Genomic DNA, 16,029 nt, shown 5'->3' with positions numbered 1-16,029 from the left:
CAAAACGATGAAAAAATATTACCGTAAACAGTTTATTTTGCAACACCACGAAACAAACGATAGCGTAAAATGAAACGATAGATGTTTTTATATCGTCATCCGATATATATCGAACAGCCCTAGTAGAGCAGTTTGATGAGTATGGTTCTGGAGTAGTTTGCAGCTTACATCTAACCTGCTGTTGCTTAAAGCGTAAAAGCCTGTCGAAGAAAGCCCGACATCTGCTTGTTCTGACCTACAAATGACACAGCATCACTACACTCCGTCTCATTTCCTTAAGCTCGCCTTATTTCTCCATTTTTATAGTCTTACAAATCTTCAGTTATCTTTTTTTTTTCTACAACATTAAACCGTTTTCCTGACTCATGCCGCATTACGCCACGGTGCATTTAACCTACTCTAAAGGGAAGACGCATCTGCATCCACCGTTAACTTCAGCCTCTACATCAGAGTGTCAAACCAGATTTATTCTAATAGTGTATTTTCTAAGTAGTTTTTATTGCGTGGAAATGATTAGTTTTAGTTTTGTTTGAATGAGTTTCTGTGTTCAGCACAACAAAAACGCAGAACCTTTTCAAATCTTGTTGACATCCAGAGTCTCAAACACGTCTATCAAACCTCATCAGGAAAATTATATTACAGTTTTTTAACAAAAATAACAAATAATAAAAATTTTATTTTCCCGGTTTCACAAAGCCATTTCGTTTAGCTTTTATTTTTTTCTAAAATTCTGCTTTTTATTTTTATTAAGTTAGCTAAACTGTTTTTCACATCTATTTGTAGTTTTTTGTTTAGTTTTAGCTAATTATATTAACCTTGTGTCAAACATAGGGCCCGGGGACCAGAACCGGGTCATTAAAGAGTCTGATCTGAACCGGTGAATGCTTTTTTAAACTACACAAAGATAAATACTAGAAACCATCAAAAACACACAAATTTAGGTGGGTTTTCAACATAAATTAATCAGTGGACAATTTCATATTTTATTCAACAGGAAAAATGGAACATTTTCTTCGAATTAACAGAAAATTGCAGTTTTTTTATATTAGGAAAGTTTACAGATTAATTTCTTAGGCTGAACGTACCCAGCCATGCTGATTTACTAGAATGACATATCTGTGTAATGACCTTAGGTTGGCCAAATACTGAAATCCAGAAATGTGGACATTTTCAGAACGTACTTAGACTTCTTAACCCCCAAAAAATGTTTTCTTTATAGATTATCATCAGTCTGGCTCATTTAAGGTCAAATTTATCTGCATGTGACCCACGTATGTACTAAAATGAGCTTCACAGCCGTGCTCTACATATATGAATCTATGGGGAAGTTCTTTTTTTGGTGATGTGGAGGCGACAACAACAACAATAAAGCACAAAGCCAGACAGCCAGTGGGCTGCAGAGGAAATCTGAACAGTCATATCTGACCTTCAGCCTCACTCATAACCAGATTCCTTGTTAAATTCGGCATCGTGCTCAGACCTTATCGTCGAGGTCGTCGTCGCTCTCGTCCATCTCCTCCAGTCGGAGGCTCCACTCGTACTCCACGTGGATGTGCGGGTTGAACTTCCCCTCTGCGGCCTGCACGAGCTGACACACACAAACAAATCCGTTAACTCAAACTGCAGCTCTACACAAACAGATCATTACGGCTACGAGACAGAGAAGGTGGATCAAAACTGGCTGCTAATTAAAGCCCCCAAAAAACTATGAATGGGAAGAAGAAGCAGCGCAATAAGAAATAATGAGGCAGCGTAAAGAGACTAATGTCACAGGTTAGACTGAGTCAGAGCCACAGTGAGTGCTGAGCATCAGTCATCATTCTTTTCTAGACGGCAGTAATTATCCAGTTTGTGAACACAAAAAACAACAGCAGTTTTTAAAAAATGTATTATTATTATTTCTTTTTCTTCTCAAACAGTAAGATTTTAAAGATGTTATTTACTTTTCCCCACACGTGTACCTTCAATAATAATAATCCACAGCTTTGCCCACCCAGTCAATAACACCCATTATCCTAACAGTCACTGATTTGGCTTTATTATTTACTTCTTTTCTCTTGTCTGGCACATCGTTAAACTAAAAAAACCCTGAGACTTGGAGATTTAACTGCTCTCTGCAGCCACTGATGATGCACAGGACACAAACATGAACATCTGGAGGTTGTATAGAGATGGAGATTTTACAGATATATGGTATTAACTCAGGGGGAGAAGGTATGTTAAAAAAGGAGGGGGCAGGAAAAATATTGAATTAAATTTATTTGTAAAAGGGGCAAATGTGAGGAATAGATATGAGGGATTTTGAAAATTGTTTAAATATAAAATAAGGCACAGAAATATGAAACTGCAACACAACTGCTAAACAAATTTATCAAACAGAGGAAAAAAACGTAGCTAAAGTAACAGTTCAACATGATTTTTTTTAGATAATAGTTTCTATTTATTTAATTTTTATTTATGTTTCAGTCTTTCATTTATTTTTACAAATAACTGGAATTAAAATTATCTTCTTTATTGAGGCACCAGACCTGAAATTCTACCATAACACAGAAAATTTGTTTGCTTGTAAATTCCTGCTACATGATTGCAACTAAAACTGGCACACAGATATATTTTAGGCCCCTGCAGGTTCTCATGATGTCATCATTTTGCCTAGCAACCACCTAGCAACAGGCAAAAATGACCCATTTGTAATGTTTAAGCACCTGCAACACCTCATAAAAGCATCGCATCAGATTAATTTCACAACAAAACATTTTATTTAGAGAAAAATATTATTTTTCATTACTGCAAACTGTGACATTTACACTATCAATACTCAGCCTATGAAGTGAAGTTCACTGTATTTACAAGTTTAATGTCAAATCAACAGCTGACTATAAATGCGCTGTGAAGGTGTGGAGATGAGATTTCAAATCAGCTTTTTTCCAGGATGTTACAGACTTTTAAAAATGTGCAAGCACATTTGTAAAGAAAGCTAACGTACGAAATCCCTTTCTACTGCATGGGTGCATATTCAGACAAAGTGTTGCATGCCAGTTTGTCATTATATACTTCATATGGCGGTGGGCAGTGTCTGGATGATAAGTGGTCGTGGTCCCTTAATCATACGAAGAGGTAAATACACTTTGTTGTGTATGATCACACAGCGAGTCCAATATTTATCTTTATTCATATAAACAAGATAACTCCATACTTTTTTTTTACTTTTCTCAGTGTGATTAAAAATATCAGCTTACCAAATCCACAAATAGACCAAATAACACTGCAGCATGGGCACGCACTAGTAAAATACACACATGCTGCACACTATCTGGCTCTAAATTAATGATTTGATGTCAGTACAGAGGATGATTTCACCTTTTATACTGTCTACCTGTCGGGAAAGGTGCGGGTGAAATAGACTGAAGTCCCCTCGGCTTACCACTAATTACATCTGAGGACATAAGGACTTATGTGTGACACAAAGATCAATAACTTAGATCGTCTATATGTGCTCGAGCTAATAGCCAATAATCTTAATCACAGATATAATTCAAGTACAAATCTAGTTAATATGTAAATAAAATGTTGTTATAGGCACATTTTCCTGTAACAATAAAAGATTTGTCCAACTGTGTTTATTTTTCAGAGATTCCAAACAGCATTTAAAGTGTTTTTCTGTCTTCTTTGCTCATATGACTGTTAATAACAAACATATATCAACCATTACTTCCACTCTGCTGCTGCTACCGCCCGCGGCTGGAGAGACCTCTGACTGCCATCTAGTGTTCTCACTAAACTGCCCGGTAACTGATGAACACCCTTTATGTGGCTGTGTGTATGTTTGGGGGAGGTCCTATACTTACTGCCTCCTCACACTGAGTGTTCCTCAGTCGCCTGGCAACGTCCAGCGCCGTCTCTCCATTCTGATTGGCTGAAAGGGCGAGGACGGACAATCAACAGTTAGGAGTCTGATAGGTGATGGCATTAACTGGAGGACGAAGCTCGGCGTGTGACTCACTGATGTCGGTGGCAGGCTTGCCCCTCAGGAGTAACTTGAGGCACTCTGGCTTTTCGTACATGCAGCAGTAATGCAGGGCGGTGTTCCCCCACTCCGTCTGCTTATCCAGGTTACCGCTGAGTTAGGAAAAAAACAAAAACAACAAGACTCGCGCAGTGAGGTCACATGCCTGAGGGTGTTTTCCACAGTCGTGCAGCTTTAGGTTAATATGTTATTGCTCAGGATTTTGAGGTTTAGCATGAAAGAAGAGGATTGGAAACAGCACATTAGACGTCTTGAGTAGAGGTGAGACATTAAATCATTCAAGAAAAACTACAAACTACAGCTAATGGCGCAGTAGCAATCTTTAGATCTTCTGCAATTCCCATGAAGGCAACAAAAAAAAATATTAAAAGACAAGTCCTAGACATGGGTTTAATTAATGAGGGGGTCTCAGTTCAGCAGTGGAGACTGTGTGCAGTTGGAGCAGTGGTGGGTAAACAATTGAAAGGAGAGGAATAAATTAAGGCAGAGAACAAGTGCTTGACCCATTTCTGTTTGCCTTGTGGGAATCTGAGCTGAGCTGAGCCACGTGAAGCTTTTCCTCTGCACTGCTTTATTAGACTAGAGCACAGAAAGTGACTCGCAGCAGACAGACGGATCAAATTTAATACAGAGTGTTTACACCAAGCTGTGCTGTTTTATACACAATTTTACTCCAAAGTACTCGCGCGTGTTTTTATGAAAGTTGAACAGCTCTTTGCACTCCTCCTGAGCCAAGCTGAATGCACGCAGCTGCATTTTCTAAAAGGTTTAGCAGCTCTTTAAAAAACAAAATGTACCTGTTCTGCACGAGGAAGTCCACCAAGTGCAGGGAGGTCTGGTCAGCAGTCCGTACAGAGTAATGCAGTGCAGTCTCTCCAGCTTCCTGCAGGGGGCCATCAAACACAGCAAAGACTCAGTGGGGCGATCTTGGGGAGCATCCATTCTGTATTCTCTCTCTGTCTGCGACTCTTTCAGCATTTAAACAAGCTGCAGTAAACAAAATGGCTCCTAAAAATAATACTTCTGCAGGCCTGATGCCGGCTTTTGTCCATTCCTGGGAGTCTCTTGCTTTTATTTCATCTGCCTTGCAGCACCAAAGCTGGATCTAGGTGGTGGTGTTTTAGATTCAGCATTAAAGATGGAGGTAAAGGCGAAACATATGGAGCTAACGCTTAAATTTAGTGGATCTGTTGGCATCTGAGAGGGGGTCGGATTTAATCACGCACTGCTGTCACGCTGTCTGTGTTTTGAGTTGGGGGTGGGAAGTCACGGTGCAGCCCTTTGGATGCACTGACAGCAGCAGATCAGATATCGGTGAGTCAGACTTCACAGCGCGTTCAGCAGCACCACCCCCCCACTCTCCGTCACCAGACGATATCCTCTTTTATTCCTCTGCAGCATTGTGCACTTAATTTTTCATTAGGGAACGACCGTGTTCGGGTTATAAAACCTTGACCCATTTACGTCAGATTAAGTCTTATCACGCATGTTGTTCACGGTACTGTATCCTCACCAGACACTGCTTGTTATTCAACTTTCATTTTTGCCTAAAAACAGCAAAAAGGCAAGAGAACAAAAGCGAGAGGGGGAAAAAAACCCAAAACAAGCTGAACCACAAAATAAAAAACAGACGCATGAACTGAGCCGCTACAGATGTCGCCATCTAAATATATGTGGACCCAAAACACATGATGCCCTGCAATGTGGTGGAGGTTTGCTGGCTATCACCACCTGCTGGAGAAGTTAACCCGGATGACTCAGAATTTTCCAACTGTTACACCCATTTCTAACTGCCAAATAATTCACCAGCTGGCAAGAACGTGTCAGCAGCGGTGGTGTTGCTGGGAAGAAACCACACATGAGGATGAAACCACTGCAGGAACACGCACAGAGCACTGACCAGGCGGCTTCTGAGCGTCGCAGTCTGCACGTGTTATGATTCCAGGCATGTTTTTGCATAGTCCTGTCAGGAGAAGCGGACAGCTCTGGCTTCAAGTGTTCATGTTTGAATTCATTTGAGCTCCTCAAGCCATTTAATGGTTTAATTACTGCCCATTTCCATACAGGGTTCATTCATGTGCTTTTTTTCTTGATTATTTGTGATTTCTGCTCGCTGTATGACCCTCTACTGGCCTTTTAAACTTTTAACCCTGTGGCTGATTTTGGCTTAGAGTTACCTGACAGTGTGATCTGTAGCTGGCTACAGAGAAGCGAGGTGTCGTCAGAGTTGGATATAATGTTTTGCTTTACTGGCATAAATGGTCCCCATCTGTAAAGATGCACTTTTTAAGGCACAATTTTATGATCTTCAGCAAATTGTTTTAGGCGTGCAATTTTATGTGTAGTGCTATTACAAAGCAGATGTGGTGTTTTACTCTCTTATAATCACAAGATTACGCTTCTCCATTTTCTTTCCGCATTGCATCACTTTGGGGAGATGTCCTAGGCAGCAAGTTGAAGGGAAATATGACTGAAAATTATTCTATTTTGCCTCCAAGAGTATTTCTTTTTTTTTCTTCCATAACATATAGTTAATAAAGCCTGGACTTCATTGTTGATCCATTTTCTGGGCTATGTTCCACGTTTAGAGCCTTTTCTTTAACAGTACGTTGTGTACACCAGAGCTTTTGTTGCCAATAAAAAGTTTCTCTTCTGCCCTGTAGGACCTATAAAAAGTCCTATAATTTAGGTTTCTGCAAACTTTGATAGTCTACAGTTCCTAAACTGTGGACACACAATAAAAGAGAGATTTCCTTCAAGTTAAACAAATAACTAAAAAGTTTCAAAAAACATGACTTATTATAGAATTTCCCAGAGGTACCTACCCAAGGGATTAATAAAGTTCTATCTATCTATAAGACTAAGAAAACTGTTGGACAAATCTAACACCGTCAGTCTTTAAAAGCACTAATGTTTATTTTTCGATTCACCTCTACTGACATTGATTTCGACACCATAAAAAAAAAATGTTTGAAACAAAATTATCTTATCGTGTTTTTAACTTTGGATAAATCAGACCTTTAGATGTCTCTTTGACTCACCGGTCCTGCCTCTGGAAGCGGCTCCATAAGCTCCACCCCCTCCGCATAGACCTGAATAAGTGCCAGCAGGTCCCTGGACTGAACCGCCTCAAACAACTCGATCATTTTAGCTGCCGCAGACGTGCACGTCTTCCTTGCGTACTTGTGGTCCACATACTTGGCGTTGATGAACTCCTTCCTCACTGTCCTGTGGACAAAATGTCAAAAAAAAAAAAAAAGTTAGAGAGTTGAGTTGAGAGATAAAGATTTGTTTATATATAAAACTTACATGTCACTGGAGGGAGTGGGCTTTGGTGATGGGGAGGGGAGGTTTCCCTCCATGATCTCATTGAAGCTACTGTTCCCTACATTCTTGGCCAGCTGTGGGAGAAAGAAGGGAAACATCAGCAACCAAAGAAAGACACATGATGTATCCCTGCAGCTTTACAGATTAAAATTGGCTCCATCCTGTCTTCACAATACTCTTTCATGATTCCTCATATTTCAGGTGAAAACAGTGAAGGGTGTGCCTCGAAAATAAGATCAGTTCCCTCGACAGGCCGTTTGTCTGACTCACCAAGAGTTCTGAGGTTCCTAACTTGTCGAGCTCCATGGACTGGATGCGGGAAATGTGGACTCCCATCTCTCGGTGGATGCCAGAGCACTCGATGCAGGTGAGGATCCCCAGGTTGGTGGACAGCCACTTTGGGTCTATAGACAACAGTGTAACACAAGTTATTACGGCTACAGGAGGCTGATATATAAACAGGTGGTGATTTGACCTCCTACAGTGGGGATGTCAAACTCATTTTACATTGTGGGCCACATATACAGCCCGCTTTGATCTTAAGTTGACCAAATCAAAGAAACTCTCCTTTCTTCCTTTTAAGTATGTATTTATTTCCTGAGACATTTTAATACAAAAAGTGCAATTTTAACAATAAATCTCAGTTTTTCTAAATGATAAAGAAATGCTGCTTTAAAAACAATGTTTTCACTGTGCACATACTGTGTAAAAAAAACAAAAAAACAACAACCCCCAAACAAACAGAAACCTTTAGATGACTTTTATTTATTACTTAATTACTTCTGTATAGTATGAATAGCAATGAGGTAGGTCTTCAGCCATCAGTAAAAATTTTGTAAAATGTATGAAAATACAGTTTGAAGTCCAAACTTTATGCGCTCATTCACATTTTCCAGTACCATCTAGTGGTTTGGATTAGAGTCTTTGCCGGGACAATTCTGGGCGCCGGGCCTTATGTTTGACAACCCTATCCGACAGCATCGAGGGCTCAGCTGATAAACCTCCCCACATGTAGCAAATCTTACATGCAGCATGCAGTTTTATTTCCTTTTTAAATTGCTGCTGCCCTGCAATCTGCTTTGCAACCCACCTCCGCTACAGATGCCTCTTTTCAAGCTCTTCCTGACTTCTTATATAACTGATGCCTGTTCTGTATTGCGTTATGCTTGCCGCACTAGTCACTGGCCGCAAGCACTGTGACTTTAAAACCGCCACAAAAGCATTTATAGTGATGCTTGAGGCGTGCTTGACTCTGATGACACAAAAGAAGAAGTTGAAACAGGAAACAAAGCGATTGCTTAGGTTTTTTTCTTCCTCCACAGAATGTCTCATCTTTTCTAACTGATGCAACACTCTCTCCCTCAGTTTTCTGGAAATATCTGTGGTCCTGCATTAACACTGAAATGCATGTAAAGCCAGACCATTCGTAAGGGTAACAGCACTAAGCATAAACTGCCAGTTAGGCTTTGCATGTCCACATGTACCATATCCTCAAATCACTGCAACAGAAAACAACCATCTTGTGAATAAACTAGCCCTGATTGAGCTGCTAAACCACAGCTTATTTTTCCACTATATTCATTGACTTTATTTATTAATGCATCACCACTGCAAAGCACAAAGGCGCACGCGCACAGAGATGTGGCAGATCCTCGAAACCTCCAGAGACTGAGCGACTTTGCTGACTGATGTTCTGATGCAATCCGGGGGAATTAAGGAAGCTTTAAACTGTGACCTCAGTGATGCTGATGCTGTGAGGCGAGGGGTGCTGCTCTGTCTGAAGCTGACAAGTTAACACCAGAGGAGGCTGGTGGAAATGATAGAGACAGCCCAATAACCCGGTGAGTCATGCACACAAACACAGACTGCAGGAAGGCACGTGCACACATTTACACAACACAATTAACAGATGCATTGTGAATTTATGGGTCCTCTATAGCTGATTAATGCTATCTTACAGATGAATTTCCAGTCAGAGCATCGAATGAGCAGCAGAGGGAACAACGAGGTGACCTTTGAAAGTCATAAAAAGGTCCTTCAACCACCAAATTAATTTTATGTGTTGAGGAAAGGGAAGCATGGGCGTCACCTTCTCGGTCAGATAAAGGAAAACAACAGGAATCAGATGCTTAAATCCACATCTGGAACATGTGTTATGCCAAAGCCATGTATATGAACGGATGCAGCAACAAGAGAGCAGACATGACAAATTACCTCCGCTCTCTGAGGACCGCAGGGGTCGACGAAGCGTGTGTGACTTATGTAACATCGTGATGTAATGATGTTGTTTCTCAAAGCCCAGAAATGTTTTTTTTTTCTCCCCCAAGAGATAAAGTCCACCGCCCCAGTACTCTGCAAGCTGCTGTGTGTGTTTATATAGACAGAGTGGAGTGTGTGGATGCAAGCCTGTGTGTGCTGAGAGTCAGAGGGTCTGAGTGTCCACGGCACTCCTGAGTGCTGACTCTTTGCTTTCTAATGTGAGGGGGAGTATCGGGATAGAGCTGCGCCCTGAATGCTAACAACACCAGCATGCGCGCACACACACTGCAGTGTAGCTTGCTCAGCAACCATCTAACTGAAGGACACGGAGTTCAAGGCAGCGGTGACATTGTAAAGCTACCGAGACAGGAGAGCGGCTTTAAATAAAACATGGTCCACATTTAAATGGACTCACGCAGCTCCACAAACACACCTGCAGCTCCACAGTCGCAGCAGACTTCATTGCCCGGCATGCGCAGCACGTCTTCTATGATGGCTTTGGTGAGGTCCTCTAATCCGTCCTCCCCTCCGCTGCTCTGCTCGCCACGAAACGCCATGTTTAATGCCTCCTCCTTGCTGTTGGTCAGCACCGAGATCCAACTGCAAGAGGGAACATTGTTAGAGACATTACAAACAATAAAATAAAGTTTTACTTTATTGAGATAAAAACAGCTAGGGGTAAAGTTAAGGAGAGCAATTCAGCATAGGATCATTTTGTGATAAAATGTCAGGAAAGCGCCCATCACAGGTTCTTAAAGCCTTCGGTGACCTTTTATCTTGTCTAAATGCATCAAAATCACAAAAATACACAGAAAAGCAGCAACAGGGATGCTAAAAGGAGGGATTATGTTGCATTTTTGCTTTACAAAGATGCTAAAACACACAAATATTTGCCCATTCTTTGGTTTCTTCGAAAAGGTTAAAGAGGAACCAGTGCACCCACGCAGGCCTGTGGCCGTTACAACGAGGCGGGCGTACAAACACGACCTCCTGCATTTCACTACACAAAGCACAATCTGCACACACACAGCCGATCACAGCCCTTCCTCTGTCACTGCCACTCAATCCCCTCTCAGAGCAGACAGACAGTGGGCACACAAACCGATGCATTCGATTGTCTGTGGAAAAACAAGATATTTTAATCCACTAATGCGTAGGTGTGCAGATGCCAGGCCAAAAGTGTTTGCGTGTTTGCTTACAATATGCATTATAATATGCTGCCGGCCTAATTGCGGAAGAGCGTGATTACGTGAAGCGAGCGCCCTATGAAACACTAAATATTTGAAGGGAACTACAAAGAAGACGACGCCATCGCCGACACCACTGCAGTTGGAATTGCGTGACGGAAGGAGCAGAGCAGAGCCGCGAGTGGCATCCCAAAGGACTACAAGCAACATGAAGTGTTCAAGCAGGACTGAGCGAAGAGGCAAAGCCACAGCGAGGCTGGAAGAAAGTTTCCACCATCAGAGGAAGAACAGCCACAGCATCACAGAGTGGCAGATCGACAGTATTCAGACTCGGGTTTGTTTTCACTCCTCTGTGTTTATGAGTGATTCGGCTCCGGGGGAATCACATCTTATGTCCAACAACGCCATCACAACACTGCATTCAACTGTTTTTGTTTATCTGTACGCAACTGCTGATCTCATCCCAGCTCCTGTTTGTTGGGCAAGCTATTAAAAAGCCTGTAAAGCATGAAAACAAAAATCACCAAAATATAATTTTTTTTAAATGGAGTTTTAATTGAACCTTGTGACAATTTTTTTTTAAAAAATAATTAAATATTAAACAAATATCTGGCTTTTAAAAGAATACTTTATTGCTTAAACGTGTATTATATTAACAGGGTTAATAGTTTCATTAAAAATCACATACGTACGTTGACAATCGATTAATCCCAGTTTCTCAGTTCTATTCTTTCATTGTTATTTGTGTTTTATTTTATTATTTTAGTGTTGTGGCCTTTGTTTTAAGTTAAAGTAGGGTTGCTTTGAGCTTCGAGAAGTGAAGGCCTTTAAACACTGGTCGTGTAAAATCTGGGTGAATTTTTCATGCTTTAAAAATATTTTTCTGACTCATTCTTAAGTCCGCCGCTCACACTGACCGCGTACTTTCACTGAATGAATCTGTGATATTTATTCTTTCAGTAGACACTCGGTCTTTCAGATTTTCACATGAGTATAAACAGATCTGACCAATCAGACCAGCGCATTTGGCAACAAGTGCGCTTGTAGTTCAAAACACATACCAGTACTTTTCTAAACATATTTATTTACTTAAATCAAAATCTGATCCATAATCCGTCAAGCAAACAGGAAAACTCGTGCATTCATCATCCTGTGACTTATTCTCACAAACTGACAAAGCTAGTTTCACTTGAAATTTCTGGAAAATTGAGGCGGCCGGTTTCCACAACACGATGACAAATTAGCGACGTTACATGGTTACCGCAGACACCAATTATCTAACGCTTGTTTTTTTAGCCACAATGACAACTAAATTTGTCCTCATGGAGTCTGACTACACAGACAACTCGCCAATTAACAATATGACTTCTTGTGTCATAAATACGATTCGACTTCAACAGAAACGGCAAAAGTGAACAACGCTAAGGCACTTTTTTATATCACACCTCCTTATTTTTCATGTGCAGTCACTATAACATTGCTGTAAAACGAATTTAAACCCGTTAAGTGTGTGAAAGGATCTCTTAAATAGGTAGCACAACCGTGGTTATTCCTGTGTATGTGTGTCTGCTCGTGCGTGAGGGTATGGGGAAGCAACAGTATGAAGTTACAGCGACCTGAATTACTCCAGACCACCAATCCCACTGCCATCCTCGCTGCCACAGAGTCGCAGCCTCACTGCTCTCTACAAAGTGAAAAACACTTCCTGTGCTCAAGAGTGACAATGAAGCGACACACCAGCGACTAACCGCCGTCCAATTAATGAAAAACCTTTAGCTGACAGCTAAAGACACCTTTAGCGAGATCACACATAGAAGAATAAATGGGTGTGTAGACTGAGGCGAAGTGGTGTCAGACTGATTCAAACAGCGATAACAAGCAGAACGAGGATCATGTGTCTGTCGTTACCCTGAAGTACTCACATGACAAACTCCTGCTCATCCTCGGCCTGGAAATGATACGTCCGGTTATCTGCAAACAATAAACGGTGGAGTTAAAAAATGCAAATGTCTACTTTTGCATTTATGATAGCCAGCATGCAGCAAACGATTCTAACGCTTATCTGTGTTCTTAATACACTATTATACAAAGAAAACTGCATGTGGAGTTTCCACAGGTCCTTTTACAAGAGGCAACTCTCATCATATTACAAGTGTTTGTCACAGAGCCATTCAGGCATGCGTTAAAGTGTGTGTGTGTGTGTGTGTGTGTGTGTAACTTACGAGAAATGAGATCAAAGCATTTCCGGTCCTCAGTACTTGGTTTCACCTGGCAGGTGAGCAGGTTGAGTTTGACTGGCTGCCTGTTGGACTGTAAGAACAAACACAAAGATCACACACTGGACCACAGTGGAAATATTACACACAAGCACAACACCGTCCTCACATCAGGGACATAAATATTTCGTTGCTTTGGGGATTTAAGTTCAGTCAAACATCTCAAAATGAGAAGCAGTCGACATGTGTATGCATGTAAGCTGGTGTTCCTTGGATGAACTGCAGTGACTGTGTGGATCACTTTTCATCGTTCAGTGACATCATCGTCGTATTACCCACAGAAACAGTAATATCTGTGGGTAATATCATCACCTGGATGAGCTGGCGACCCGTCAGCCTCTCCTACCTCATTGAATAATTCACTGCCATTAATAACTGGATGTCTTCAAATTCCCTTCATCTTAATCCCGGCAAAACTGAGGCTCTAATTTTCAGTTCTTACGATCCCCACCAGGAATTTTGCTATCAATATTATTCCCCTGCATTTGAATTTTGAATCTAAGAATCCTTGCAAAACTCAAACCTCTACTGCCACCCAATAATTTAGAACTTTTAGCAGTCGCCTTAATTTTCTCCCGTCTGATTCCCTCTTTCTCTTCAGCCAGTCTTTAACTGGTCCAGAACGCAGCAGCTAGGCTAAGCCTCCTGGCAGTAGCGTCTTAAGGTGGCACAAATTGCCTGGAAGTGCAAGTTCAAGAACACCCACCTGGCCAGGTCACCACTGAAACGCCTACATCACCAAATTCAGCCTTAATGTATGCATGCTCCCTTAATCACAACGTATTAGTACCGGCATTGTCATGACACGAGCGATTATACATCATAGCCTGTTATTTTTGTCAAAGGTCTATTTGAACACTTGGGTTCACAAGAACTCGTGCAGGATGTTTCATAGATGCATCTATGGTTTCATTCAAACAGTTGGGTGTCCACGCCGCCCACCCGCTCGGCCCTTAAGCCTTCAGTCTGAGTGGTAACTAGCCACAGCTCACATATCACCCCTGTTCTTGCTTCCCTTCACTGGCATCCAGTGAAACTCAGAATCCATTTAAAAAGAAAATTATTGAGAACACATGAAGCCCTACATGGCCAAGCTTCAGCACATGCAGCAGCCCTTAAACTGTTCCACACTTTTTAGGGCTGTAACTCCTAATGTTTGGAACAAACTTCCTCAGCCTATCAGGTCGGCTGAATCTCTGGTTTGTTTTAAACGAAGCTGCTGAAGAGTCATTGCTATAAGTTAGCGTCTCTGGAAGTGTGTATGCAGGAATGAATGCAAGGCCGTATGTTTGTGCGTCTGTGTCCTGGAACATGTAGTCTTATCTTTAATATGATGCTGTCGTCAAACTGTGAACCAAATAAATGGATTATTCTCTGCATCATACGGTCAAATAAAGGTTAAACTTCATCACCCTTAGCTGTAGTGCCGATTAATTACAACAATCGTGAACACAGTTAAGCATCAGCATTTAACACTGTCATTGTGAGCATGTTAGCATTCAGCTAATACAGCAAGCACAGCCTCACAGAGGCCTCAACAAGTGATCAAGGCTCCTCCTCAAGCTGAATTCAAAGTGTGCAAACATTTTCACACACAATCCACCCGATTGTTGACGCTGTACATGCAGAAATATGGCGGGTGAAAGTAAAAGTTTGGTTGAAGGGAAGAAACACTTTTAAAGAAAAATTGATTTCAAGTCTGTTTCCTGTCCACGTAGAGTGACCCAGATGTGTTTTTACAGGTGTAACAGTGATAACAGAAATGCACAGAAACCTCCTTTGATGTTTGGCAGTAGAGCCCATCTTGTTTCCAGATCCGGTGTTCTGACAAACCATCCTACTTTGGCAAAACGTCCTACCTTAAGTAATTTATGCACATTTCTGCCCTCACAGAGTAACTCCAGCACAAATTTAAGTAGGTATGATGGTTTGCCACTTAACTTTGCCCATCAGAGTAAGCTTGTAGCTCATATTCATAAAGCCAGGATGGTTTGCCACTTCATTTTACCCATTAAAGTATGCTTGTCGGTCACATTCACAAAGGTAGGATTGGTTTGGCACTTAATTTCATGTTGTGCGCATGCGCAGAAACAACGGGTAGGATGGTTTGTCAGGTAGGATGGATTCCCAGAACAATTTGCGCTTAAACACAACAAAGTAGGAAATAAAACATGAGTAACATATGCACAATTCGTTTTGCTGACTTGGTGAATGAAAAACATTTCTGGGTTTCCCACAAACTGAGGGGTCTTCATATTGTTCATTTTGTCAGAAACAACAAAAAGAAATTATATAGAAAAGGAGAGAAAAATGCTCATGTTTGAGTAGCTGGAGCCACCAGATGGTGGGTATATTTTCATTTTAAAAGGATTTGCATAATTCTCGTAGATAATTGTATCAAGTCATGTTTTTATTATTCAACAAAGCTTCTGCGGTCCGAACTACAAGCTGAACTCAAGGTGCCCCCATTAAGACAGTGGACTGAGCTGGCTGTGCTGTGTACTGTAATAATTGGGTCCAGTTGGCACGTACATACTGAGCATTGTCTCCTGCCAGTGCCCGGGCAGAGGGGGGACGAGGGCACGTGCTAATGAAATGCTAACAGGCTGTTATGAGCCTTGGAGTTGGTGTTAGCCTGCTGGCAAGATGCCACATCCAACTAAAGCCACCTAAAGGTCATCTGCACTGAGGCCTGAAGAAAAGGGAAAAACCTGAAGCGGCGGTAAACTGCTCTCGGACAGAGAAAAACGATTACAAGCTCAGTATGATAACCGCTCAGTGGGCTAAATTAGAAACTGAGGTCAAAGATTCAGTTCCTCCATCACAAAACGCAACAAGAGAAAACATTTTCCTCTCATATCACAGGCGACCACTTCCTCAGAGCGTCTTTGCAGCAGCAGCGTGAAAGTTCAAAACAACAAAGCTCACGTTCACGTCAGTCGCGACCATCCTG

General features: G+C 41.5%; 1 protein-coding gene across 1 annotated transcript in view; it reads right to left on the bottom strand.

Annotated features, from left to right (window-relative positions):
• Window positions 1-16,029, bottom strand: part of asap1b (ArfGAP with SH3 domain, ankyrin repeat and PH domain 1b) — an 86,250-nt gene that overhangs the window by 11,960 nt on the left and 58,261 nt on the right. The window contains exons 12-21 of the mRNA XM_085362855.1: window positions 13,023-13,110; window positions 12,723-12,771; window positions 10,047-10,213; window positions 7,625-7,758; window positions 7,337-7,428; window positions 7,069-7,255; window positions 4,825-4,910; window positions 4,004-4,119; window positions 3,849-3,916; window positions 1,481-1,588 (exon numbers count right to left, since the gene is read on the bottom strand). Coding sequence (XP_085218981.1) covers window positions 1,481-1,588; window positions 3,849-3,916; window positions 4,004-4,119; window positions 4,825-4,910; window positions 7,069-7,255; window positions 7,337-7,428; window positions 7,625-7,758; window positions 10,047-10,213; window positions 12,723-12,771; window positions 13,023-13,110 — 1,095 coding nt within the window. The remainder of the gene's footprint in view (window positions 1-1,480; window positions 1,589-3,848; window positions 3,917-4,003; window positions 4,120-4,824; window positions 4,911-7,068; window positions 7,256-7,336; window positions 7,429-7,624; window positions 7,759-10,046; window positions 10,214-12,722; window positions 12,772-13,022; window positions 13,111-16,029) is intronic.

This window comes from Diplotaxodon limnothrissa, linkage group LG9, assembly GCF_057381915.1.
Source record: "Diplotaxodon limnothrissa isolate DT_005_m linkage group LG9, D_limnothrissa_male_GT1.1, whole genome shotgun sequence".
NCBI lineage: Eukaryota > Metazoa > Chordata > Actinopteri > Cichliformes > Cichlidae > Diplotaxodon > Diplotaxodon limnothrissa.
Note: the sequence above shows the minus strand (reverse complement) of the source record. Positions and strands in the feature narration are given on the sequence as shown.